Source organism: Falco punctatus, assembly GCF_963210335.1.
Source record: "Falco punctatus genome assembly, chromosome: 1".
Classification (NCBI taxonomy): Eukaryota; Metazoa; Chordata; class Aves; order Falconiformes; family Falconidae; genus Falco; species Falco punctatus.
The window spans coordinates 119,531,238-119,558,855 of NC_137580.1; the positions used below are offsets into that span (position 1 = coordinate 119,531,238).

A 27,618-nucleotide genomic window follows, 5' to 3' on the forward strand; every position below is an offset into this window, starting at 1 on the left:
AGGGAACGTACCTGACACTTCTCCTTGAGGTCCATGGCTATGCAGTTCCATAAGCATGTCCAGCAAAAGGGGACCGATTGCTCCTCAGGGGAGAGTGTCTCCTAGGTAGAGATGAGCTTGGCTACACTTATCACATCACCATCTGTGGAAAGAGGAAGCAGTCAGTCTCCCCATATCTCTCCCTTTAGGGTAAGGAAGTGATGAAATTCACAAAATTCAAATTACAGGACCGGTCTTTAAAAGAAGAACTGGGGAGATTAAAGTTCTTCTAATAGTACATCAGTCCTCCCCTTACTCAGAACTGGTCCCATTATCTTAAGTCCCCCCCAAAACTGACAGCAGTATGTGAATTAAGTTCCCTGCAGCTCAAAGTAAGAGTATTAGTGCAGCCCTGACACACTTTTGGACAAGCCTCCAAAAACATCTGACAAAGTGCTGGATTCTACCAGGTGTCGGAGCATGCTGTCACTCACAGCTATTTGTCTTGCTATGCTTATCTACCAGGAGCTTTGTCCAGCTAATCTCTAATGGAGCCTGCAGTAATGATTCTTCCATTTGCTGAACAACACATCCAACCTCTGACAAGGCTATGCTACTGGGGGGTGCATGTATCTGACCATCATTAAGTAAGCCAGAAGTCATAAAAACAATTCCAGATTACTAGGGAACTAGGCCTTTTTTCTTTTCTTTTTTTTTTTTTCTTCTTTTTAGCAAAACTGAGACTCCAACATAACTGAGATACGAAGCAGCTCTGGAACTCACAACCTTCTTCTAGCCCATGTCCCCCTTGATCTTCCACGGCACAAATTTGTTCTCTTTCCATGTATGCAAAATGTCTTTTCTGGTCAAAACAAAGGATGTGTGTACTTTGCTCCAGAGGATTCTCTTATATATGAACACAATGAGATATTACAAGATTATGGTCAAGGGAAAGTCGTCTTGTTGGCTAGTAACTCTTGGTTCTACTTTTTAATATCACACACAAACTCAGGGCTTGGACACACATTTCTCATAAATCCAAACAAACAAAGCAGCAGCTCAATCTGCAAATCAATCCAAACCACCTATGTATTTCCTAGATACACTGGGATTTATTACCTTGGTCTGTACCATACTGCCTTCTTCAAAGGATTCTGGAGTTCCCATCCTTGTCGCAGTCACCTACAGCACTACGCTCCATGACACTACATCATTTCAGGGAAAACAAATGTCATCCAAAGCTTACTCAGAAAGCCACTGCTGCCCCACACTGAAGAGTTAGATGTCAGTGTTTCCTCTCATGCAGGCGAGTCCTGTACCTGCACTCCCGGAAGCAGCAAGCATTCAACATTCAGACTGCTGGTTTCCAAAGAACTGTTTGCAGTACAGCAACCAGCACCTGCAAGTGCGATTTTTTGGCTGCCGGCTGGCTGGCATGAGCAGCAAGTCTGGACTCTGCCCTACTTTTCTGTTCTGTGACCCTTGTCAATGTGCACACACCAAGGGAATGAAGCTATTTTCAGTCACTTTGTATCCCTGCCAGGCCAATTAGCAATTGCAAAGAGAGGATCAGACAAAGTTACTGGAGCGAAGCTGACAGAGGGCTGGGAGTGGGAAATAGGAAAACGTACTTTGTAGGCTTGCACACAGCAGCTTAGAGCCTCAGTATCTTGCCTTGAACTCCAGAGTGACTTCAATATAGACGAAGGCAAGAGATGATTTTAAGGAGAAAAATGCTCACTAACAATAAAAGGGCTAAGAAATAAATCCACGATTCTTCTTTTTACTCCCCTCTGACAGAAGATTTATTAGTAGATCTACTGAAGGATTTATGCACCATGCTCTCCCTCATTCAAACAAAGCTAAGCGCTTGAATTTCTCTCTGGATTTGGACTTCAAAAGCATAATTATCCATGACACAACTGGGTAACTGGGAAGCCAAAGTCACAAAAGCAGAACAAGAAAAAACATCCTGGGCTGTTTGTGCTAATCCCATGGAGCCCATATCATTAGCAGCGGTGGGTGGCTCTGGCTGGAGGGCAGGGGGCCATGCAGGGAGGCATGGTGACATTCTGTTTTAGTGACATTCTAGTTTAGGCAGCAAACTGAAATGTGATCCTGAACGCCAAACATGCCATCCCTTAAAGTTCAAGGCACATCATCTGCATGCTTAGGAATACCGCCCTGAAGTCCTTCAGTGGTAGGAAGCAGGATACACAGCAAAGGTGTTAAAGAGAAGGTTGGAAGTGAATATCCCCTACCCAGAGAAATTCAAAAGCTGTTATAATGATCAATATAACAAGAGCTTGCAAAAGTAATCAGTGGTGCATGCAGCACTGCTTCATCATCACACATGCTCACGGCTCCTCCAAAATTTGAACAAACTGACCTGAAACCCACAAGTAGTTCAGTTTCTCTCACATCTCCAATTTAAGGTGCCAAAAAAGGTTAGATTGTAGACATTTCACACAGAGAAAGCAAGAAGCCAAGTCTTCCCCGTGCCAATCTGGATACACAAAACAAGCAGAATGTTTCATTTTTCAAAGTTTAAAACAGGTTTTCATTTAGAACCAAGAATTCCAAACACAGCTAATCCTACATAGGTTGGGATATCTTAGCATTAGGGTAACTGAAGCCAAAAGCAAAGACAGGCTGCAATGATAAACAATCCTCCCTCGATTTCTGCACCAGGATTGGCACTGGAGCCATACAAAATGTGATTTGCATGCTTTCTTCCAAATGCATAATTTATCAAAATAAAGTCTACAAGAATATTGCAAGAATTGTGTTATACCAACCAAAAACCTCATATGCATTACAGAGGTCTTGCAAACACTCAGAAAACAGCTTCACACAATGAGGTGAAGCAGTTCATTAATTCTGTAGGCAAAGATCTGCAGATCTGTGCATCCTTCAGCTCCATCCCACACAAGGTCCTTGAGTGCTGTCCTCCCAGACTCTTCTGTTTCAGGGACCCTTAATTCTCACCACCAGATGCATCTCACCACCACCCTGACCCAACAGCAGGGACTCGCCACACTCTGGACCCAGGAGTTTTGTGCACTATTTCTTCCATACTAGGAGTATCTGCCCTCCTCTGTCCCCCCTGTTCTTCTCTCTTCTGTTTGCCCAGGCAATTAGTCACTCATGCCTTCATTTGACATGTTGAACTCTGCCAGACAGCAGGAGAGAATTGAAGCGGGACTGCTTTACTGGAACATGTTAGTGGGCGTCAAGTATTCAGCCGCAGACAATCAGAGATGCCTGAAGCTGTGGTTGCTCTAATCAGACACCACAGGCTTCAAGTGCAGCCAGTTGACCCCCTCCACTTTCCCAGCACACTCCATCCTCCTCAGGATTCGCCTGCCTAGAGCAGTCTGTGAAATGTGGAAATGGCTGGATGTGGTGTTCAAGTGTCATCATGCTGCATTCAGCCTGAGAAATACTTCCAAACCGTTAGGTAGAGTAAAACGCAACATAGCATCTACCAAATAACTTAACCCAATGCATGTATCACTAATAGCAAGCTAACTTTCTGGAAATCCTGTATGCTGAACTCGGCCAATAGTTAGCCCATAGCTATGTGGAGAGGCCTGCAATGCACCTTAGAATATCTTTACTTTATATTTACAAGAATGAGTTAGTTCAGTGCTTGTGTTGCCATGTGTATCTGATACCCAGATCTTTTCAAATCTGAAGAATAGATCCCCATCACCCCAAACTCATTTCAGTCTGGAAGCACCCTGAGCAAAGGTAAGTCTTGTAGCTTGATCCGAGTATCAGGAAGTGTTTGAAACACCCAGCTGAAGGGCAGAAGCAGAGCTTTACAAAGGTCCATTCAAACTTTTGTTTGCCCAATCATATTTTGAATAACACTATTTTATGCAGTTAGTGTATTTATATAGGTTATAAACCCTGGCTTTCAGATCCTCCTTTGAAATTCAAGGATTTCAAAGCACAACAACTTAACCAAACCTCACATCAATATGAGCTATCAGTGTTGAAATTTAATAAGAAACTATACGGCATGACACATTACATACAGAACTTATAAACCAACTAGCAAACAGAAAGATCAGATAACTCCACATACAACCTACAAACACTTGGAAAGAAAAATGTGTTTCAGAAGCTGCAAGTCTTTAGGCAGAAAAATAAATCAACCTAATGAAACTGGTTTTCCTAAAGTGCTCAGTCAGTGCTATTTTCATGTTATTTACTGAAAACTCCCAACATAGATTAGCCTATGAAAAACGATGGGGATCTGAACATTCCTTGCTGCCAAAAGTGAATTCCTCAAGAACAGAAGCCTTATCTGTCACCCAGAATAGAAACACGGGGGAATAGATAATAACCAAAAAAGCAGCTGCCTTGGAGAAAATGGCTTAGATTAGAGCTGATTGTTTTGATATCAGCAGAACCATACGGTCTTCCTACTCATGAGCAGTTGATGTCTGCCTGATAATTTGCAACATGGGTACATTTGCTGATATATGGGCTTCCAAAGGTGCATCAAGTGATACTGTCAATTGCTTGGAGACCCACCGAGGGCACGGAATAATTACAGCAACAGAGCTGGCTGCCACACTTCTTGGTTTCAGTATCTGCTTGTGAAAAAACTTGTAAAATTTTAGGCCAGGTAAACATTCCCTGCCTCAGTAACCCTTGATTATAGATAGAGATATGCATATCTGCTTCAGCAAGAGAGGCTGTGAAGTAAATTTAGTAGTATCTGTAAAGTAAGTGAGATCTTATGAATTAGTGTTGTATATGTGCTAAGTATTATCAACTCGGTAGTGGTCAAGTATCTCATCTGTGCATGGCTGTGCAGAATCAGGAGTTGATTTCACACAGGCTCTGCTTCCCTTCCTAAATGACAGGAATTAGAGAGAGATCTATTCTACCTTGAATCAGCAATAGGATAAACTTGAAATTAACTTCATTTCTCTTCCAACTGATAAGTGTGACTTTTGGAGGTGAAATTATTTTTGTTTCAACCTTACTCACAGAGAGTTTTCCAATAAAAAATACCTCTGACATCTTTCTTCAGCACAGGACTTGCACATTAGACTTGTTTGAAAGGACAGCAGTGGCTTAAAATGAAAGCTGAGCAACAAGGAGGGATAAAGGGAATAGGAAATAGCTTTGGCATACTTGTAAGAGTCAGACCATTGGTTTACTTGCAAGATTAAGACTGGTAAACCAAGATGCTACACAATTGAAAGAACATACTTATTTTTGTTTTAATTTTGTTCTGGTGAGTTGAGAAGCAATTGACCGATATGATCAAAAGAACAATCAAACTAATTTAGTCTACTTACTGTTCCACAGCGGCTGATACTGCTTCACATGTAAATCTGAAAGATCTTTGCCGTGTTCATTTTTCCTTACTTGGTTAAAAAAAAAAGTAGAATGTTTGGGAATTAAAGGATTGCTTTATCTTTTCTGCTTCAGGTACTCAAAGCCTACCTGCCGCAGAAAGACACAGCATGTATACAGTCCGGATCAAAGTGGAAAATGTAACAAAAGGCACAATTCTGAAAGTTGTAAGGGCTGCTGCAGCTTCTGCAGAGCGATGAGACATCACCTGCTTTGTGGCATGATGCCTTGAATGACAACTAAAACATTTTACAGCAAATGTATGGAAGAATTCACTGCAAAAGCAGCAACTGTCATTCATCATCATGATATTGGTTATTATGGTAACCAGGATCGTATAACTACCTCCATTTAAAAAAAAATAATAATCCTGAAATGTTAGAAAACCACAAAAAGGCAGCAGCCCAAAATAAAATAAAAAAGCTAGTGCTATATTTATAGGACCTTCTAGCAAATCAACTTTTGCTGACGTACGTTGTGACTCACAGCTAAAAGTGCAGCTTTTTCTCCTAAATCCAGTTTATAAATAAGGGTGTTATATGCACAGTTTATAGTAATTCTAGGCAAAAAACATTCTTACACCAATGTTTGCCATTTGGAGATACTTAACAAATATCATGCTGATGAGAAGGTGTTTTCTGGGGAGTTCCCCAAAGCAGGCCCAGCACCTGAAGGCCATTAACAAGATCAAGGTCATACATTTATTCAAAACAAAGCTGAACCCTTTATGTAGAAAAGACACTGCTCAGTTCAGTAGGCTGTGTATTTTGCTAGTCTCACAACAAGCTCCATGAAAGCTTTATGCTGAACATTCATATGATGAATTGTGTCTAGAAATAGGGCAGTGAGCTGACTCCACTGTAAAAGGAAAACAGAGGAGGTCTCTGCAGCTCAGTAAGAACTTCTCTCCACTATTCACTCAAGAGTATCCCAGACAGAGATCTAAAGTGCCCTATTTAGCGTACAAATGCTCCCGTACGTTATCACAGATGTTAATCCAACCAACCCAAAGCAAATCCTGCTCCCTGCAGGCCTGGGTACAGGGCAGTGCTGCCCAAGCCCTAGCAGGACTCTCTTCTTGGCCAGCCCTACAGAAGGACTTGTCTTCTGGCCAATTCCTTGCTCCTGGCCAGTCCCACACAGCCACAGGGGTATATAAGCCCTCACAACCCATCCCTTCTTCAGGGCTGTCTTTCTGCCTGGAGCAGCTCGGTCTCTGGAGTGCCTGCTGTGGCTTCTAGCACCTAGTTTAGGTAGGACTCCAACAGAAGCAAGGGTGGCCTTAAAGATACAAAGACTTAAACAGAGCTGTGATATGAAGATTAGAGGAAGGAGGTTTGTTTTCTTGGTTCCACTTGCAGTAGCAATATTGATTTGTTTTGTGACCTAGACTAAAAGCACTAATATCTTAATCCTCTCACCAGACAAAAAATGTTGGCAATGTTTTTATTTAAAAGCTCATGGTTAAGAAGAATATTATGTGAAGTGTTTTGATGTGCTTGAGTAAAAGACAACAAAGAAATATAAAGCACTACTCTAAATAACAAAAGACATTTTGTGTAAAACCAGCATATTGTAGCTATTTATATGCATGCCTGTATCAAGCTGGCTTCTTAGAAAGTAAGTCAAGTTTGCTTGGTATGTTATTCAAATGTTGCTATATTTGATCAAGCTCTGTAGTTTAACATAGTACAGCAGCTGTTTGTTTATATAGAAACTTGCATATCTAAGGAACCTACAGTGTCTCACAGAGATCATGCACTACTATACCATTGTATCTCACCACGTATGAGCTGCCTGTTCCACACGGAACTTTATAATTGCTGGGGGAAATAATAGGATTTTGGACAAGCATGCCATAGCAGCTTCCTTTCTCTCAGAAAATGTAAAAATATGTACTACTTGGTTAGCCGCCTTGGGAAGATGGATGGGTACTTATGTTCACCTGCTGCTATCTTGGTAACTTTTAAGACTGATCAGACTAACTTAAAGAAACTTCTGTGGCACAGGCCGTCCTGTGACAGCTCAGTGAATCTTAAATGCGTAACTAGAACACTATCTGCTCCTGCCTCTAGGTCTTCCCTTCCTCTCTAGCTATCTCTTGAGTAGATATCGTCTCAGACAAACTTCTTTGTGCTTTATGTAATGAGGTTTTTAACTGGGATTTTTAGGCCTCCTCTTATCACTAATGGCCTGTGTTATCCTGGTAGGAGAAAGCTCCTGGACAGCAGACAAGCAGCAGCAATGTAATCGAAGAACTATGTGGATCACAGCTTTTGGAAATAAAGCAGGCGGACGCCTGAGGTGAAGCGTGCCGTGCGCTCCTCCTGAGGAAAGGACGGCGGTGAAGCGCCATGAAGCACCTGGCCGAGCGGGGGCCGCTCTCCGAGCTCGTAAGGGGCCGAGGCAACCTCCTGCAGGCGTTTCAGTCAGAATTGGGACCCCCAGAAGCCCCTTGGCAGAGCAGAGCGGCCGCAGCGGGCCCGGGCCCCCGCCCCCCGGGGCTGAGGAGCCGCTGCCCGGCGGGGCGCGCTGCGGCGAGGCGGAGTCTGTCCCTCAGCCGCGGGAGAAGTCCCGCCGAGCCGCCAGCACGTGTGGCAGCGCCTTTTCTGGGTGCTTGTGGTTTAGTTTTTGGGGTTTGTTTGTGGGTTGTTGTTTTTTCTTTAATTTCCTCTCCCTCCTAAGCCGCTAGGTAACGCGCCGGCGAGATGCCAGGGCAGGCTGCGTAAGGGGAATGGCACTGCGCGGAAGAAGGCAGCTCGGCCGCCCCGCCGCCGGCTCTGCCGCGGGCCTCCCCGCCATGGCCGGCAGCCTCCAGCCGAGCGGGGACCCCCGCTGAGCGAACGGCGGGCCTTCTCGGTCCTGCTCCCCGACGGGATGGAGCCCGGCCGCGCCCCGCCTCCGCTCGGCCTATACTCACCAGCCGCACCGGGCAGTCTCGGCGGGGAAGCCGCTCGCCCGCCGGGCCTCCCCGCGCGCCGCCGGGGCCGCCATCAGGGTCACTGGCAAGCGGGACGCCACGGCGCTGGGGACCCGCGGTGGCGCTTCGGGGCGGCCTCAACAAGCCGGTGTCTGGTTGGTGAGATCCCGCGCGGCCACCCGTACGCCGCGCGTTGATTGGCTTGGCCAGGGTGGCGCGCGAAGCCGGGCATCCGCCCTGGCGGCAGGTCGGGGCTAGCCCTGAGGGGAGCCCGAGTGCCCTGAGGAGCGGCTGCTCGGCCCCGGCGGCGGCGCTGGGCGGCCGGGCAGCAGAGCGGCCAACCCCCTGGCCCCGCGGCTGCCGAGGTGCCGTCGGAGGGACGGTGCTGAGGGGCAGTGAAGTGACTCGGGGTGAAGGGAATGCCCGAGGGGACAGAGAGAGCCCGGGAGAGGCCCTGTGGCCTAAGGCTCCAGCCCTCTGGCAAAGGCTGGCCGCGGGGGGTGCCCCAGTCAAGGGGTGAGTGAGGGAGAAGGGTTGTCCCTCTGCCAGGGCTGTGCCTCTGCAAGGGGAGGGTGACACCTGCAGATCTCCCTCTGAAAAGCCGCTTTTGCCGTAGAGTAACCAACGGACTGGAAGTCTCGAAGGAGCCGTGAGGTGAACGCACGCGCTGGGTGCCAGATGCCCGGGAGGCCGTGGTGGGTACCAGAACACAAACATATCGAGCTGGTAATCTAATGAGAAATGTAAGCTGCTGCCGAGTCTGGAAGGGAAATCAGAGGTGTGAGGCAGAGATGGTCTGCTTCTGTGTACAGAGATTTGGGGTTTGTTTTCTGAATTCATAGTGGACTGGCTAAATCGAAAAGATGCATGTCCCTTAGTTTTAATCTCTTTCTTGTTCCTGTAGTTCAGTGTAGAGCTTGTATCATCCCAGGCTGTGATGCGACAGTTCCCCTGTGAGACTTTTTTTTACAAAACTGACGTTCATTAGTGTGCTGAACTACAGATGCTAAAGCCTGGCACAGTTGTTTGCAATTTTACGGCAATAAATTGTACAATGAAGTTGTGCTCTGCACTGTTTTCTCTGCAGATGCAGTTTTGGACAAGAACGTAATGTTTTGGGAGTATACTCAATACTCCTTTGAGACAGTCTACTTTCACAGTGTGTGGATCCATACAGAGTGCAGGAGTTCTCCAAGTGCGATTTCAGCTCTTTAAATGCTGTGTCAATTTTAGTGAGAATAATGAGGGCCACAGAACTCCTTGTTTTGCTGAGCTTCTTGTTACTCAGAACAATTCTTTGGAATCAGTTAACCAAAAAAAACCCCCACAACTCTAATACACTTGAGTGACACCGTAAGTGGTTTTGGTGTCTTAGAAGGAAATATTAAAATGGCAGGTGTGGGGGAATTTTACGGTGTAATTTAGAGACAGTATAAGGAAGGGGAAGAGGATAAATGTGTTACTGGAATTGTAATAACATAAGATCATGAATTGTGCTTAGTGCTGCACGAGCATCTTGTTAGCTCCTCTTTAGACTGTTCCACTCCCAATAAAATCTACTTAATTAGTCGAAGGTTTTAAGTAAAAGCTCAGAGTAAAGATACATCTTGAGCAGAGATCCGGAGTCTGGATTGTTTTGCCTCTGACACTGATTCCCTGTGGGTCTTGAACAAGCTACTAATAAAATCTGTTTTCACTCACAAGTATGCTGTGTATAGAATTTCTGGCAATGAGACGTGTGGTCATGGGGGCTGACAGACTGGACCTTTAATGTATTTGTACCTTTATTTCCTCCTTGGTAAATCTGATCTAACTGTTTACTTCAGAGTGATTTAGGGACCTAGCCCTTGTAGAGCATGTTGAGATTATGTGAAAAACATTATCAAAATGCATTATTACAAGGATGGTTGGAAGAGCAAAAATACCCTTGAATCGGACAATATTGCTATAGATTCAGAAATAGGGCAGGTATCCAGAGAGCACTTTCCTGTGTATTCTAGTAGTAGATGACAAAGGGAAACTCAAAAGGCAAATACTGTGAAGTACTCATGAGGCACTAAACTGGTATGATTTTTGGGTCTGAGAACTTTGGTGTAAAGATCTGTTCTACAATAAAGTGCTCTGTCTTATGTTAAGTCCTCATCCTCTCTATTTTTTTAGTATTACAGAATTGTGAACAAATTATGTAATGGCAAACAAGATAATATTACTTCTGAATCTTTATAGTAATGTAATATTATGGCATGGAAAGCTCAGATCAGTCAATTTTGGCTGCAAATTAGGATTACTTCCCATAGTTGCTTCAATATAGCTATAAAAAGCACCTTGGGTGCTTTTTCTTCACATCCTTCTACTTCTTGGAATTGTTTCACTGTCTAATGCCTCCTATATCATTTTGGTGGGAAGTGAGTTTACAGAAATGAAACAGCTACTGCAAACCTATGCATATAGTCTGAAAATGCTTAATTTCATGCTCACCATGTCTTCAGCGCAAGGATATACAGTCTCCTCTTGGGACCACAACATATGGGCAGAGACATGGCTCAGTCTGCAGTAAGCTTCCGCCTCTGAATGGCTTGCAGTGCCCGACAGATCCAAGGGAACTATTTGACCTCCCTGCATGTGCCTTTCAGTCAGTCCTCATCAGTGTGCTGCTGCGGGTAGAGCAGACATGAAAATTTGAGTAGGACTACTGTAAAGCAGGTATTGTATACAAAAAAAAAATTTATTTGGCTTTTTTGTGTGTGTGTATAGCTAAGCTCTCTGGTAAGATGTTGAAGTTGCATTTTAATCAATATTTGATGAGTAGCATTTTTGAACAATAGTGCAAAATCATTTAAAAAATTAAATTGGTGAGAAAATTCTGTATTGTTTAGAAAAAGCAATTGCTGCATGTCTGATTCCCCCATCCCTCTGCACATTTCATGACATGCTAGGAATCTACCATATTTCTAATGTGTGTAGTAGTAAGAGGAATTAAAAGGGGAAGATTGATACAAAAGCTGTTTGAGTCTTAAAAATTAAAAGCAGTAGTTGAGTTGACCAACACCTCTACCAAAGCTGAAGGGAAGATAGCATTTCATTTTAGCTGAATAGTAGTACTTCCCAGGTCCTGTGTATTGTTTAATAAATTAGATGCACCTAATTCAATGTTTAATTATAAAAAATGAGATGTTATATTCCTCAAAAGAGAGATTCTGCCTTTTAGTAATAAACAGCATCTGCTTTGTTTTTCTCCAGACGGAAAGGTAATTGAACTGACAATTCCAAGCTGTCCTGAAAATGACAGATGACTGTATTGGGAGTAGGAAGAAAGCTGAATCCCTTTTGTACTCAAGAAAGGGGAGATGGCACACTATAGTTGGATCAGATTCCCTTTTACAGATTTCTTTTGGAGCTTAAGCTGCTCTGGGTGACCCCAGCCAACTCATTTTATTGTTTCATTTCTTAATGTCAGGAATGGCTATTACAGTTCCCAGGTAGAGCAGCATTTCCTACATAGTAATTCTTATAACAATCTTGTCCTTTCTTCTCTTTGTGACCATGCAAACACAATGTGGCATGGAAGAGAATTTGCTTTTATTACATTCTTCCTAGCTCACTCAGTTTTATTGTAAGACTCATGGGTGGTTTTGTTTTGCACTTTTTTTTGCTAGTTTTGAGGCTAAGCTAACTTTTCTTGTCTCCCGGTCTATAAAAGTCAGAACAGTCCCCGTTTATCTCACATGGTGATTAAGCTGCCTCACAAGTGCTCTTGAGATCTTTAATGAGTAAAATTGTGAAGCTGTTTTGGCAGATCAGCTGTTCTGTCTGGGTCACAAGCACCAACACTTATTTACTGTGCTTGGACCGATTCTCAGAAACAGACAGTTGTGATAACATTTCAATATGTATGTGAGAAGGCCAGGGCAGAGCATTGGGAGGGTTTCTGAACAGGGAGAACTGGCTGATGGTTACAGCAAGGCTCAGAAGTCAACAACTATGAATTCTGTTCCCAATGCTGTTGGACATTGTGGCATTAGTTTATCGTATGACTTTGGACAAGTCCTCCATGCCTTTGTTTCCCCATTTGCAGAATATGGATATTTATATTGTGTATATGTGGATACATCTATTATATCCCTTTGATATTGTTGCCTTTATGTTGCGATGGAGGGAAGACACAGTCACTCAATATGAGTGATCAGCAGACTTCGTTTATTGTACCTTACAGTCACCTTTTATGCCTTGTTATAATTAGCTCATACATATTACAAAAGTTAAGCTCATTATTGGTTAGTTGCCTAAATACCGAGTCCGCCCCTAGTTTCTCTTCTGTAGTTATCTGTTCCCACCTGTAACATTCTCTTCCCACCGCGATCTTCCTGTGATTGTGTAACAAGAACAGCCAAGGATATAGTGTATTTTTGCTTTACTTCAGATAAGCTGAGAGCGATGTGCATTTTTGTCCAGCCAGCTGGACTATGTCTATGTGACCCTTTTCAGCTAGCCAGTTATCCACACCTTTATCACTAACACAAAGCTGCAAAATAAAATGGAACCAAGCAGTCAATATACAGCAAAGTAGTTGCCCAATCCATTCATTATCCCGTTCTATAAAGAATAGACACAGGGAACACATTTGGGCAGACACCTTGGCTTTGGTGTCTGATTCTCTAATTAGTACTGTCAGACAATGTTTCAGATACAGGAATGTGGGGAAATCCTATGTCTAGACCAGAAACCTAGATCTTGAATTAAGGTTTTAGAGAAACTCGAGTAAGACCAGTTAAGTCTTGTAGACTCCAATGGGCCAAGCTTGTTTGGTGACCATTTTAATACTTCATGATCAATGAAGGCAATTTGTTGCCTTTTCTATCTGTAAAGTAGTGTCTGTAGGTCTGTGGCCTGACTTTTAAGGTTAGCACCTAGATTCTAGGTTTTCTCAGGGTGTTTAGCATCTTCCTAGAGCAGGTCATGTTCATTGCTCTTTTGTTGCATCAGGCTTGTTTGGTGAAGCAACTTCTGCTCCAAGATAGGCTAAAATATTTAGCAAATGGAATAGTTTGGGATTTTATGGTTAATGTACGTGGCTTGATGATTACACTGAGGCCAGCGTGGGTTGATATGAGAAGAAAAAGGCAAGGGTGATGTTCATGCAACAAAAATCAACAGCCCCATTCCCAGCATTTGCTCCTTGCTGTGCCTACATTCCTGGCATTCCCCTATTTGCCGCACCCACTTTATTCCTGTGCATTTCAGACAGAGGTATATAGCAAGTCAGTTCCCCTACAGCTGTCAGAACAGTCTTATGGCGTTAAATTTTCAGCTTGCAAGAAAATTGATCAGGGCTATCTTGAGTTACCTTTGTCTATTCCACATTCCCCATAGCAGATTGTCTGAGTTGTTTTTTGTGGGAGGAAGCATTCTGTCTTGGTTCATACATCAGGCTGCTTAAATACAACTCAGATAACACACATAGTGTTATGCTGTGTGAACTGCAGCAATACATTGCAGAATCACAATATGAAATTTTGAGCATCTTCAGATGTGTTGAGCTAGTCAGGGTTTTGCTTTAAAAAAAAGAAAAATATTGCTACAATTCTTTGAAATCAGGAAACACGTCAGAGGAAGAAAGGTGCATATTAGCAGCATATTTTGTTACAATTATTGTGCCAGATGTCATTAAAAAAAAATAAAAATCATTGCAATGGACACAAAAGTTCCTTAAATTGGCAGTTATGTATTGTAGTTTATGATCACGGATTCTCATGTCTGAGGAGAATGGGCTTAGGAACAAATGTGAAGGCTACAGAAAAGATGAAGTAAGACATCTTGGAGAGCTCTAGCAGGAAAGCTTCCTCTGCCTGCGGTTCAGCAGACTCAGAAGCTGAAGTACATGGAATGTAGGGTTAAACCACATCTTTGTAAAGAAATGGCTTACATTTCAGGTCAAGAAGGTGATCTCCCTGTGAAAAACCAGTGCTGATGAAGCAAGGACTTACTCAAGGCCAGAGGTTTCTTCTGTTAGAGCTGGGATGTGATGTCAGATTCCAGCAACCACTAAGAATATTCCCACTTGTGCTCAAGGGAATTACACCCCACACCGCCCACCCCCCCGTTTTATCGTTGATACTGACAGTATGTAAAGTACTCAGATGTTAGATTTTTCCTCTTGATTGATTAGAAGCCTTAAGGATTTTGGCCTCATGCAACTTTGCATCAAGTTAACATCTACAAATTAAGGATCACATTTGTTCTCCACTTAACCTTGGGTTTTTCTTGTTGCAGCCTCTGTTCCACCTGAGAGAGATGATCGCTTTCTGGGCTCTTTCTCTGTCTTGCACTATCACCAGAAAGATTCTGCTATAGTTAAATTTGTTCACAACGCGTGCAGAACATAGAGACCACACTAGCTCATACTGTCATTACTGTGTCAGTTCATAAGCTTTTAACTTGTGTTTGCCGAGAGAGAACAGATATGAATCAAAGCTAGAGCAAATATTTTCTGATTATGAATCCTCTCTAAGTTCAATAGCTCTCCCAATAGTTCCTAGTTGCTCTTTTGTTTGAGGCAGAGGCCCCTGGGCTCCAATTTAAGCTCTGAGCCTGGTTTTCAAAGCCACCTTTGAAGCTGCCTGTGTTGATGCTCTCAGCAAGTGGGAGTGAGAGGTCACTTCTTTATTCCTTTGAATGAAAAGAAACAGTCTAGAATATCTTCCTGGTTAGTGTTTAGTTTCTTGCATCAGCCCTACAAGGAAGTACGTTTACTGCATACAGTAGCACTAAGATGGTGGCAAAAATTAGGAACATGTACATAGTATCGCTTAATACATGCCAGCTGCTCATCTGGAGAAGCAGTATGTTATGACAACACATGCTAAGGTCATGCATTTGCTGTGACAACACTAGAAAAAGTTCATCTTTAGATGACATACAGTGGGAGTTCTGAGTGCTAATAATGTAAAAGTTTCCACAATAATTAAATTCCATTGCAAGGAAACAGATATTAATGGATCATAGTTTAAAGACTGTGTCAAGATAAGGCACATACATTCACTAACTTCCATTATTAATGTTACACTTCATGTCAGTGACAGGGTATTAATACAAACATTCCAAGCAGCAATTTTTAAACTTGAGTGGCTGCTTACACAAAAATACAGTTCTTAACAAATATTTCTCTGATCTATTGATAGCAAACCCCATACATTTATTTCCCCAGACTGCTCTAAAAAGTTTAAAAAGACATCCAAAAGAAATGTCAGACACCAAGATTTTTCTTACCCTTAGTAGTACTTAAAATACTCAGAGCTAATCTTAGATTATATTTTATCACCCCAAACTGTCATAGAAAATTCAAGCTATTCCTAGACTACAAAAAACATTTGAAATTGATCCTCTAGCAAAACAATGTCTCTGTTGCCTTTTTGACCCTTGCTTACAGCTATGCCAGGATTTCAGCTTTTGCTGTAGTGAAGCTGCCCTGTATTTGCACATTTAGTTGTGTATTTTTCTAAAGCATTAACTTGTTTGCAAGCTGGAGGAACATGCTACATTAATTGGTTTGCAAGCAAGTATATGTCAGCAACTCCTTTATCAGGCATATCTTTCTATAAGGCTTTGATCTCTGCTATTTCTAAAATTTGATGCTTGTTTAATTTTCTAGGACTGCCCTTTTAAAGTCGGGCAGCTGCAGCCTCTTAAAGTAGCTATCATTCAACTGGCAGCTGTTATCCATATCTGGCTTTTCAAGTCCAGCTAAAAGTAGCTGCTATAACTTGTCTGAGATGATGTTATTTAACTTATAGGAGGCTTACAAAGAACTTCTAAATCCTCGTTTTGAGGTCGTACATGAAACCAGAGATTCTGTAAGCCTGTTCTAGGAACAGTACTTACTGGGGACTTGAGCCATCTTGGAATCTAGCTCAGATTTCATCAATCTTTGTGTCATCCTAGATGAATCACTTTTGCATCCTCAGAAAGAACATCTGAAACATTTGTAACATCCTCAAGTCCTATAGCTCCTTTCCTCCACCCTTTCCAATTTTTGAATTAAGTATTGGGAGAATTCACACCTTCCCCCAACACCCAGATCTGGGAAATAAGTTAAAACTCCTTAAATACAATGCTATTAGGATAAGAAAATGATCTTGCTAAGGCTTTAAACCACATATTTCATCCAAAAATAACCTCTCAGGAATCTTTATCAAGCTGCTTAAGCATTTAGAATGAGAATGTTAGTAGACAATGTTTGCAGAACATGGTTTGTAAGCCAAATTGTATGAGGTAGCAGTATTTATTCTGATGGTATTCTGATCTTGGTATGGGTGAAACCATGAGACCCGCCTGCAGAGTACAGCCAGGGACATCAACTGGTGTGGTGGTTCATTTAAAAAAGAAAGTGGGTTTAATTGGAGGCTGCAAATGTGCATCTTTGTCATAAAACAAAATATCCATTATCTTTGCCTAAATTAGATACAGTCTTGGTGCAGAATAATCCTGCATTTATGTGAGCCCAGATGGGAACTCTGCAGTTTATGTCTTGATACTGTGGCACATGCTGTGCTTAGATTCCCCCTTCACAGTCTCAGCATCTTTTTGTGCGTGGGGGAGTAGGGAGTAACCTGTCTGGGGGCAAAAACAAAGGAACCCTGTAGCTGGCTCATCCTTTCATGGGAACGGGAGTACAGCTGTAGAAAGCCTCTGATTCAGAAACTAGCTTTCCTCTATAGAGCTAGAAGCATTTTTTGTTCAGTGGCTTTGAGGAATTGAGGCCTGATGCTTACCTGAACAACTGTTTTACTGTATGTTGTAATTAAAGAGTATTTTCAGGCTAAAAGAATGCCAGAAGGGTCACACAGTTAAACACCTGTGCCATCTGAATGTGGTCCTCCATGCATATTTTAATTGCTATGTGTGGTCACACTGCTGGTTTGTTGTTTTTTTTTTCCTACAGCATGAGTGCCTTAAGCTCGGAAGGGACAATAGTTGCCAAGTAATGACTCTACCAGGTGTATTCTTTGCTCTCAAGAGTCTGGCGAGCAGTTCTGCACCCCTCGGTGCCTGCTCACATGCTGTGTGGGCAAGCCTGGTGTGACCTGGCGTGGAGTTTTCCATGCTAGCCACAGGTTGCTTCTGATCTGACCTGTCCCTGCCAGCTCCGTGGGGCTGCCCTGTCTTACCTCCGAGCAGAGCACGGATAAATGAGGCAAACGCTTTGCACGAACCCCGAGTGTGCTCATGGCAGCCTCCCCCGGGGGTTAGTAGTCTGAATGCGGCACAGCCCCTACGATGCTCGGGAGGGCTCGGTACCTCGGCCGCTGCCTCTCCCCGCTCGCCTCTGCACAAATCCCGCGGCGAGGCGGTGCCCGGTGTCAGCCCCGGGAAACCGGCAACCCGGCCAGTCCCGGCCCGGCCCCCGCCGCTCCCTGCCGTGCGCATGCGCGGGGCGGGCCCGCCCTCCGCCCGGGGAGGGGAGCGCGCAGGAGCTTCTCCCGAGTGGGCGGGGCGCGGCCGCGAAGGGCGGCTGACAGGGCGGCTCTCGCGAGAGTTGCTGCGGGAACGGCGGCGGCGGCGGAGCAGGCGGCGGGCGGGGGGGGGCCCGCGGGACGGGGCCGTAGCGGCAGCCGAGGCGGCGCTGGAGGGGCGGCCGGGCCGCGTGGGGCCGGGCAGGCGGCGAGGACCTTCGGGCGGGGCGGCGCCCCCCAGCGCTGCGCGGTGAGTCCGGGGGGTGTGTATGGAGGGCGGGCGGCGCGCCGCTGATTTCCCCCCCCCAGCCCCCGCCCCGGTGCGGCGCGGGGAAGGCCCTGCCCGCCGCGGGCCTTGCCGGGGTGGGGGGCGCACGCTGAGCTCCGGCGGCTGGCGTCCCCCGGCGGCGCGGCCTGGGCCCCTGGGGTGTTCCGCTTCTCCCCGCCGTGCTTCGCGGGGCTCGCCTCAGCGCGTCCGGGGCTACGGGCCTGGGCCCGGCCCCTTCTCGGGGGTGCGGGCGCGGCGGGGGTCGGAGCGCGGGCCCGGGCCGCACGGGCGTTATCGGCGAGGTGGGGCGGCCCAGCTCGCTGCACTCGAGTCCCCCAGGCGGGTGTTAGCTCGGGTGGCTTCCCTCTGCCCTGCGTCTGTGGTGTGGGCTGGCGCTGGTTCGCGGGGCTCGTTTTTGATATTCCCCGGAAGAGTTCCGTAACTCCAGGCCGCTTCCAGAGGTTAAAAGGTTGTGAATGCCCAGCAGGCAGGTTAACATCCATTTCTCCAGAGGCCTTTTGGGGTCCTGCTTCAAATGTGAGTTTCTCTGAGGGGGAAGGACCTCTTTCTCCTAGTGTCTTCTTTCTCCTCTGAACTTCCTCTTGAGAGATTCAGCGTTGGTTTTGTGGGTTAAGGTTTAGCTTGGCAATATAGTTTCAAATAATCTATAGGAGACGAGGGTGCAGTCTTGTTAACTCCCACAACATCTGACTGGTACATCTCTTTTATAACCTAAAGAGAAAAATACTCTGTAGCACAGTTAATAGCTGGGAGAGCAATTAATTGATAAATATAGTGTTTAGGGAAGGTAATTCCTTGTTTTAAATATTACTAAATGCCTGTTGTTAACAGCCGAAATTTGAAGGGTCACAGGTTGTTAATCTTCTTCAAACACAGTGTTGTTTGTAGTCCATTTCTGTGCAAACTTTGAATATTGAGAACTTGTGCCAAAAAAACCCTTTCAATTATCATCTCTTAGGACGATTAAGTCATGTAGTGTTTTAAGTATTTCATAATACCAGGCAAGCTTGTAACATTTAAAGATACTTTACACAGTTTAATAAGAAAAAAAAAGTGGCAATAATGACATTTTGGCAGAGGTGAAGTTTTCTGTTAACTGATAAAATCTGGTAAGTGTTATCTGTGCTTTGTGCTGTAGCTTAGTTTTGTAAGTGATATCTTGAGTTGTCCTTTGGCAAGACATGCTTAAGGAAGTTGAAATCTATTAAGCTAGTAGATCATGAATATTATTTATGATCCCGAATGTTCTGGTTTGTATATGTTGATGATTTAATTTATATATTACCCCATTTGTTTATTATGTTATACTTCCTTATTTGGCTAATTTGAATTAGTGCTCTGCCCTTACAATTTTTTTTTCTATTCTTTTGTCTAGAGCCCTGACACTTAACATTTCTGCATGTCTTCCAGATGATGTATCCACTCATTTTTCTTTCCACCACCCTCAGTAATGTTTTGTCCTGTAACAGCTGATGAAGCTTAGGATCCGATTTTTTGCAAAATCTTCCACTGAACATACCTTCTTTCTTCCCTTGCTTTGGCTTTTCTAAACTCTCTGTTCTTCTATTCCTGCCCATAACACTTTCCAGAAGAACAGTGAAACAGTGGAAAGAGAGCAATGAGGAAGGTCTCACTTGCTAGAAAAAGTGCTGTTTTTAAAAGCAGTATAAAAAGCCTACCTTTGCCTCTGTGTTTTTTGAAATATCTGTTGAAAAGAATATGAGGATTGTTTCCTGTTGGCTACAACAGGGAGGTTTGTATTTATAATTATTTATATTGCATTCTGAGCTGCAGCACTGTAGTGCTTAATAAGAATTTACTGTTATCTGCATCTGCTGCCTTTTCTTCCTCTTCCCCCACCCTGTTTTTTTTAAGAGCAAGAGAAGTATCTTGTCGCAGTAAGGCAAGAGGTGAAAAACATATATTTTGAGAAATCTTAGTCATTTCTCTAGTAAGATCCTGTGAAAATTCTTGTAATGTGTCTTCATTGTATTTGCATTTTGACTATTATTCATTTATACCTATCTTATTCCATTTGACATCTGTGGAGCTGGGGTATTTGTATTATTTCTTGTGTTATGGAGCTATAGTATTTGCAATGTCCTGTTTCACTGCCTGGCTAAAGCAAGATGCCTACAGCTGTGCTCTCAGTAGGCAGAGACCTAGCACAAGCTCCTTCCCCAGTAAGCCTTTTTTTCCCCCTTGTTCTGCAGTTGGTTTGTTTATATTTTAATAATTGTGTGACTGACTGTCCATGCGAACTTATTAAATAGATTAGTGAACAGCAAATGCTTTCTCAGTGATGGTAAGGGAATTGGTGTTCTAAGTTTACCTTTTCTGATATTTGCTGTGTAAGTATCTTGGTTTAATATTTTCAAAGCCTTTCCCTAAATTGCATGTAACTTCGGTGCCTGAACTTTAGCTACACTTTTGCCTAAAGTCATGGTGGTTCTATGCTGCAGTTGTTGTTAGTATTGTTACCTAGAAACATCACTCCTTTATATGCTGACAATATATACGATGGTGGTAGTAATATGAATGTATATTTAAAGAAAATTGTGATAAGTCTCTTTCATCTTGAATTGTGCTGGAAAATTTCGCAGTGTTGCACTTTTGCTAAGCTTGGGGAATGCCGGTATGGTTCTTGGAAATGCTGCATCAGTTTCTCAAAGAAAGTAGTGTATTAACTCCTTCAGGTAGGAAAAAATATATGATTCTCAGATACTAATGCAGTACTGGGTAGCAATACTTGTGTGCTGCAAAGACAGGAACATTTACCAATTGGCAGTAATTTCTTTCTTTAAATGTGTCTTAAGCCTATAACATATTAAGTTGTGCAACTTTTACATTCTTAGGTTTGGAACTTAGGGTTTTCAAGCAGTGTTCCCTTAGCTGATGGTGTTTACATGCCCATATAATTATATGCATTTTCTAATGTAGCATTGTGCTGTTTGAAACACCAAAATGTTACTGCCAGTAATATTTATTTTTAAGAAGGAATGGAAACAGGTGATGTTTACCATTAAAGGTATAGGACATGTAGACAGTATGCTTGAACAAATTTTCCATTGCTTCATATGGAATCATTCACGTGGCTCTTGAATATTGCTATAATAGCAGAAAAATTTATAAATACCATCAGTTAAAAAAAACAGAGGCCGGGTTAGAAAGATGAGGAGATGGTGAACTGAACACAATAGAGGCGGCACAGGGAAAACGTTCAACGTTCCTGGCAAAGGAAGGTTATTGTTGTTGTTTGCATGTGTGTGGAAGACTGACATCAGAAAGCCACATGCTTTTTCATCAGCATTGACACTAAAATTAAGTATTCTAAAATCACCAACGTGTAGCTAAGATGACATGCTTTTTGGTTTTAGTGGTATGTGTTGGTCAGAGCTTGTATCCAGTGTATTTATTGCCAGTGGTTGTGGTAGCACAGATTGTTCAGTTGTGATCTTCGTAGCTGTTGACAGCTTTGTCAGTCTTACTGACGTTTCAGTCAGTAATGCTGTGTAGGAGTACCAAAGAAAACCCCGAGCCCTGTCCACGTGGGGACTTCACTAAGCTGGTCTTCTTTTGATCAAGGTAAATCCTGTAAATAGCTCTTCTCATTCGGCCAGTTTCCTGTGATGGAATCTCCATTCTGGTGTTTGTCTCAAGCGAAAGGAGCTGAAGGTTGGGCAAACATGGAGCTCATGGAATATAAGCATGTTAATTGCTGAACTGCATTTATGTAAGGCAAGTTTTTCTCCAAAATGAGAAAATACTATTTGCCATCTGTTGCCTTTGCGTGTGGCAGGGCTCTTTCTGGGCCATAACCGCAGAGACTGAATTAGCAGGTGCGTGGGTTCGCTGCTGTGTGTCAGATCTCTTCTCTCTTGAATTGTTATTGACAAGTACCAGCTTTCCGCTGGTTCCGCAGGGGGGTGTTGGTTTTTAACTTATAGACTGTCTTGACTTTTTTCTGATCCCTTACCTTCTCTGCTATCAAGTTGGATTAAATCCTTCCTATTCTAACCCAAGATCAAGATTTAAGCCTTTTCAGCGGTTTCGGTGTGTCTATGTATGCCTTGCCAGGTCTGATGTCGTTTCTTCTCTGGGCCCATAAAGATACGCAAACTTGCTGATTTTCATGCTGTGCTTAGGAAGATGTATTTTTTGTGTGTTCTGCTGCTGGAGATGCTGGAATTTCAGGATGGTTGCTTTTATGTTAGCGTGAGCCCAAACTTTCGTCTCAGTGTAATGCTATTTTCGGACGCTTTGTGCTCAGCATTCCAAGAAAGTTCTGTTACAGAGGACCCGCAGAAGCGTCCTCTGCCTCGTCTGGCTTAACCGTGGATGGGAGCTGCGGGAGCGGAGAGCCCCGAGGCGGGCTGCGCCCCCTTCCCCGCGCCGCCTGTGGCCGGGAGGGCCGGTGCTGCCGGCGCTTCGCCCCGCGGCCCGGCCCCGCTGCCGTCCTCCCGTACCCGCCCGGTGCGGTGCCCGGGGTCCGCCCGGCTGGATCGGCTTCCCGCAGGGGCGGGAGCGGGAGGCCGTGCCCTCCCGGGCTGCGGCGCCGCGGGGCCTCCGCCCGGCTCCGCCGCGGGCAGCGGGGCGCGGGGCCGGCGGGCTGCGGCGGGGCGGGCGGCTCCTCCCGCCCCCGGGGCCGGCGGGGCGCCCATTGGCCGCGGGCCGTGTCACTCGGGCGAGACGGGCCTGGGCGAGCGGCGGCGGGAGGAAGCGGCGGCCGCGCCGCGCCGGGCGGAGGGAGCGGCCCTGGGCGCGGCCCCGGCCATCGATCCGTGCCACTTCCCCTAATGGCCCGTCTCTTCCTCCTCCTCCCCCTCCCCTAGGGCGGATCGTCCCCCGGCCTCCCTGTATGTGAGAGACGGGGCCGGCGCCTCGGACGGAGCCGGGCCGCGGCAGGGCTGAGCCGGGCCGCCGCGGGACGAGCCTCCGGAGGCTTCGGGAGCGCTTCCTTCCCAGCGCCCGACCGCCGAGCGGCAGCCCCAGCATGGAAGCCATCGCCAAGTACGACTTCAAAGCCACCGCGGATGACGAGCTGAGCTTCAAACGGGGGGATATCCTTAAGGTAAGTGGGCTCGGCAGTTCCCTCTCTCGCCCCGGGCTCTTCAGCTTCTCTCTGAGCCTCTTCCTGCCCATCGGACCCGACCCTCTTTGAGTCCCCAGAGAACGCCATCTCCTTTTAACAGGGTACCTCATGACCTCCTCGATTCCAGCCTGACCTTTTTAAGAGCAGGAGAGGCTGTTTTGCTTCTGTGTTAAACATGCGTCCCAAAGTCCATCATTCGTCTCTTGTGAGATTGGAATATTTGAAAACTTTGCTGTAAACATGCTAACAAATAAGCAGAAGTATAAGATAATCTCTACACTGAATTCCCTTCTATGAGAGGAAACCCCGAAAGTAATCAAGATCAATTTGGTATTCCTTTCCTTTGCCTCCTGCCAAGGATTCCAATATCAAAGAACAATGATTAGATTATTTCTCAGTAGATAATCTTTTAGCATCAGGCTGTCAAATATTGGTGCTGAGTTTTATCTTCAGTTGTGATGAACTCGAGTGATAAACTTGTGGCTGAATATTTAATGGATCTGTGCAGATCTAAGTGTATGTTGGAGTGCATTACAGGAATTTAGTTTGAGGGTTCTTTCAATATATCAAAGGCTTTTTAGGCTTCATCTTGGCTGTAGTAAAGGAATCTGAAAAATATTTGCATTTCTAAAACTTCACTTAAAAAAACTGGATGCACAGAACAAGCCAAAAATTTTATTTCAAGAGGGCAGTAAAATATAAAAATCCATAGTGATTTGGCCATAGTGAAGCTCTGAGCTTTGTTGTTTCCAAGTAATAAGAGCTGTATTGTAGAATGTCTTATTGGAGTTTCACTCAGTGTTTCTCCATAAACGTGTAAGATGTGCTTTACCTTCCTAGTGTGATGTATTTAATACTAAAGTATTTTAAGTTGCTGCTTTCTAAAATGCTTCGAGTAGACACTGTTTTGAGAGGTGCCTGTCCTGCAGATGTAAGGCTGTAACTTTGTGTATGCTGACAAATAAAATCCGGCAGACCTCAATGGGATTACTCATCTGCTCAAAATTTTTGCTAGGGAAGGGCTTGATTTTAACTACTATTTTAAGATAAGTTGGAAAAAACAACCTCTATGTGTAAACTTAGTATGTGGGTTTCTATAGCTGATACTTCAGTAACATAACTGTGACTTTGTTAAAAGTGCAGTAATGCTGTGTGGCCATCAACAGATAAAGGTTGCAACAATGTATCCTGCTCTGAGATTGTTAACTTTATAATCGCATCTGTATATACCCTACACATCCCTGGCCCGTAACTGGCCTAAAAATGCCTGTTAGACACGTACACCTCAATTCCAGTGTTTATGTAAATTACCAGAATATTTCCTTTTGCCGTCTTTAAACATTAGAGACTGTCAGAATTTTAGAAGTCTTCTGTGATAACCTGGCATTTATTTTTCTTGACCTGAGCTGTATTCTTCAATTTTGGGCTACCTGCTAGCCACCCTCAGCTTTTATAGTATATTTGAAGTAGAGCACAGCTGAAGTCAGCTTGTAGAAAATGCTGAACAGGAAGGAAAAATTAAGTATAATTAAATATAGTTTATTTTAAAGTGTATTCTTAATTATTTTCATCTAGTTTGGTATAGAAGTTTGCTGAAGTACATGAAAAAATGTCTTGTAAAATTTGCATTTGTTTAAAAGTATTTTCTTCTCTAAGAATTAAAGGAAAAATAACTGGGTTTAAACTCTTGAAAGTTTAGTCTGTGTTAAAACTCTTACAACTGCACACAGTGGCTGATAGTAAGATGTTCTTGAGTCCTAGCCACTTAATGTCATCCTATATATGCACATTTTGTCTCAAGAATAGAAACTTGGTGGTATGTATGCCATTACACTACATTAATAACTGTATTTTTCCGGGAATACAGGGAGGAATTTTCATACTGCACACAAAACCTAGGCTGACACTTCCTCAAAGCGTTGATTAACAGTTCTTCAAACCGTCTTTCATTTCAGCTCATATTCTGAAAATGCGTACAAATTTTACATACTTGCCTCATAGATGAGTAAACTGAGTCATGGAAATGGTAGATTGCTCAAGTTTATCTCTAAGGTTAGGGAAACTCCAAGAGTTTCAGGAATCCTTCTGCACGTAACTGAGATGAGTTCAGTGCAGCATAAGGTTCACTGTCTAAAAGCGGCAACTTTCAGACAAATAAGCCAAAACCAATTAGAATTGTTACAGTTCGCTTTACTCAAACTGACAAACTTCTGTGGTGCTTTGTCATTTTGAAAGCCTGGTTCGCTTCAAATGTGTTTCAGGTTGTGGAAATTAATTTCCATCAGAAGTGCCGGCTCTGTTTTGTTAGTACTTTGCTCATGACTGAGAAATCTCAGGGTATCCCATTCATGGGCCTCACGTGATCAGTCTTATTAATCAGGTCAATCCCACTGCCCTCGAATGAATCGGGAAGAAAAAATAAACTTGCAACATGTTGAATGCATCTGCATGCTTCACTCCTTCAGTATCCCACGCTGAGGTGTACATGTAATTTGACATGTAGTGAAGACTTTAAACAGAGCTACCAGACACCTGTCTTGATGGACCTCCAAGTTAAGTCAAGTTAGTTTGATGGCATGTATGATGCCAGTAAAGGATTGTTTTGTAGCAAAACGTTATGCCTTGGCCACACTAAGGAGAGAACAAAATCTCTAATGCTTTAATTCCCACTCCTTGGAAATTTGTGTTTCTCTTTGTGGTGAGAGAAGGCAAAGATGCACACTATCTGACTGCCTCTGATTTCAGCAGATAACTTGCCTATGATGTCATGGTGCCATTACTGCTGCATACCCACGTATTCGGGACTCAACTGAATAGGATTTGAACTGTAGCCATTAAGCTGGTTGTTAGTAATCTTATGGCTGGTTTCCAAAAATGAGTGAAGATAGCTGACCTTTGGCTTGCAATTGTAAAACAGCTGAGTGAAGAGGAAAAGTGCTTGGCCTTCTCTTTTTGTGGGCACTATATGGTAAAAGCTGCTTCTATGATTTTCATAATGCTGGCAGTACGCTGGATCCCCTTTCATGTAGTGATTCTATAGCAGTTTGTGGTATTGCCCATTCAGGAGCTGCAAAGTGACAACTTGCTTTAAACTTTTAAAATACACTAATACTACTTGCCAAGCCTTTTCCAGAGAAAGGAAAGGTTGCTGTGTCCTTCTGTGTCTTCTGGTTACAGTACAGTGCTGCAGCTCTCAACTGGTGGTTGCTTCACAAAAATTTGTTGTGACTGGGCATACCGTTAGGGGTATGAGGATAGCCTGTCCTGTTACTTGAAAAAGTAAAAAAAAAAAAAAAAAAAAAAAAAAAAGGAAAACACCAAAAAACCCAACAAAAAAACCAACCGATTCCTCCTTGAAATTTTGATTTACTGTTTTTCACTTTGGGTAGTTGATGGTTGCCATGATGATTTTTCAGTCTTTTTTTCCCCTTTCACTTGCTGTATTTATTGAAGTTGGGAGTAGTTGACTCTAGTCTCTGTATTTGTTAGTCAGGTTTTATGTCCCCAAAAACTATTGTATTGCTAGCAGCTTCTGGTTTTGTTGGCCTTTTGCTATCTGGCAAGTATCCAGACCTAAAGTGTGCTAATACTTGCTGGTGGTTTGGCAGGAGCTGGGGGAGAAGGAGAGACAAAAAAATCGTTCTTTCTCTCATCTCATCATTATTTCTTTTCTCTATTCCTCCTACACCTAATCTGAAGTGTACAGTTAATACTGTGGTGCTCTAATAACCCTTTCTGCATGGTTAATACAGAAGCACTAAACATATTCATGAATATCTTGAATGTTAGAATTGTGGGTTTTCTGAAAACTACAGACCACTGCTCCATTTCCTCTTTTTCCTTCTTCTGTTGCAGGGTTGGGGCATATCTTCAGAAGATCACTTTCCAGAACTGAATAAGTTCCTAATTCCAGTAGTTGACAGCATAATTAATTCAGGGGCACCTACAGATAGTTTTTGAGTAAAATTATTCAGATGGTGTTTTAAATAGAGGACTGTTGTCTTTAATTTGAAGGTTTTCGCTTTTGTGTTTCACAGAAACCAGCTTCCTTGTATGCTAGAAGAAGGATTTCCTTGATAGGATTTTGATCACCTGACAGTTTCGTTCAGCAAAATCAAGATTTTTCTTCCTACTATGATCGTACACTTGACAGTCACGGCAGGTTCTGTTCACGTGATTGTTTGCTACCAGACTTATTTTCTTTCTGTCAGCCTTTAAGAGGATTGAGTGTTTGCAAACAGTTGATGCTGAGATGGCATTTTCAGTTCCTGCATGAAAACCATTTTTCTGTGTCTGGATACAGCGAAACAGTTTTGCATAGAGGGAGGAGTATGATAAAAATTGGGAGCATGGTCTCCCTTCTCTTCTTCCTCCTCCCTTGTCTTTGAATTCATCTGCATTGGCTTCTGTGTCGTGGTGTCTGTACCAGAGAACAGAAATTCACAGCTCGCAAAGCCTTTTCCTCTGTGAAATCATCTTCACTCATCCTTTTTCTCCCTTCCTTACACAC

At 43.8% G+C, this 27,618-nt stretch overlaps 2 protein-coding genes across 6 annotated transcripts in view; one reads left to right on the forward strand and one right to left on the reverse strand.

The window, feature by feature from the left end:
- The window catches only part of TMEM94 (transmembrane protein 94), a 52,297-nt gene extending 43,867 nt beyond the window's left edge, over positions 1-8,430 (reverse strand). For 2 of the 3 annotated variants that reach the window (XM_080376436.1, XM_080376434.1), the window contains exons 1-2: positions 8,279-8,430; positions 12-142 (exon numbers count right to left, since the gene is read on the reverse strand). In XM_080376436.1, coding sequence (XP_080232562.1) covers positions 12-35 — 24 coding nt within the window. In that variant the 5' untranslated portion in view covers positions 36-142; positions 8,279-8,430. Of the gene's footprint in view, positions 1-11; positions 143-2,368; positions 2,486-8,278 lie in introns of all 3 variants that reach the window. The other variant, XM_080376435.1, reaches the window with a different exon arrangement.
- A 223-nt stretch (positions 8,431-8,653) lies between these two features.
- The window catches only part of GRB2 (growth factor receptor bound protein 2), a 61,863-nt gene continuing 42,898 nt past the window's right edge, over positions 8,654-27,618 (forward strand). Inside the window, exons 1-3 of one of the 3 annotated variants that reach the window (XM_080376969.1) lie at positions 8,654-8,794; positions 8,895-9,021; positions 22,849-23,087. In XM_080376969.1, the coding sequence (XP_080233095.1) occupies positions 23,010-23,087 (78 nt within the window). In that variant the 5' untranslated portion in view covers positions 8,654-8,794; positions 8,895-9,021; positions 22,849-23,009. Of the gene's footprint in view, positions 8,795-8,894; positions 9,022-17,809; positions 17,978-22,848; positions 23,088-27,618 lie in introns of those variants that run through there. The other 2 variants (XM_080376970.1, XM_080376968.1) reach the window with 2 other exon arrangements.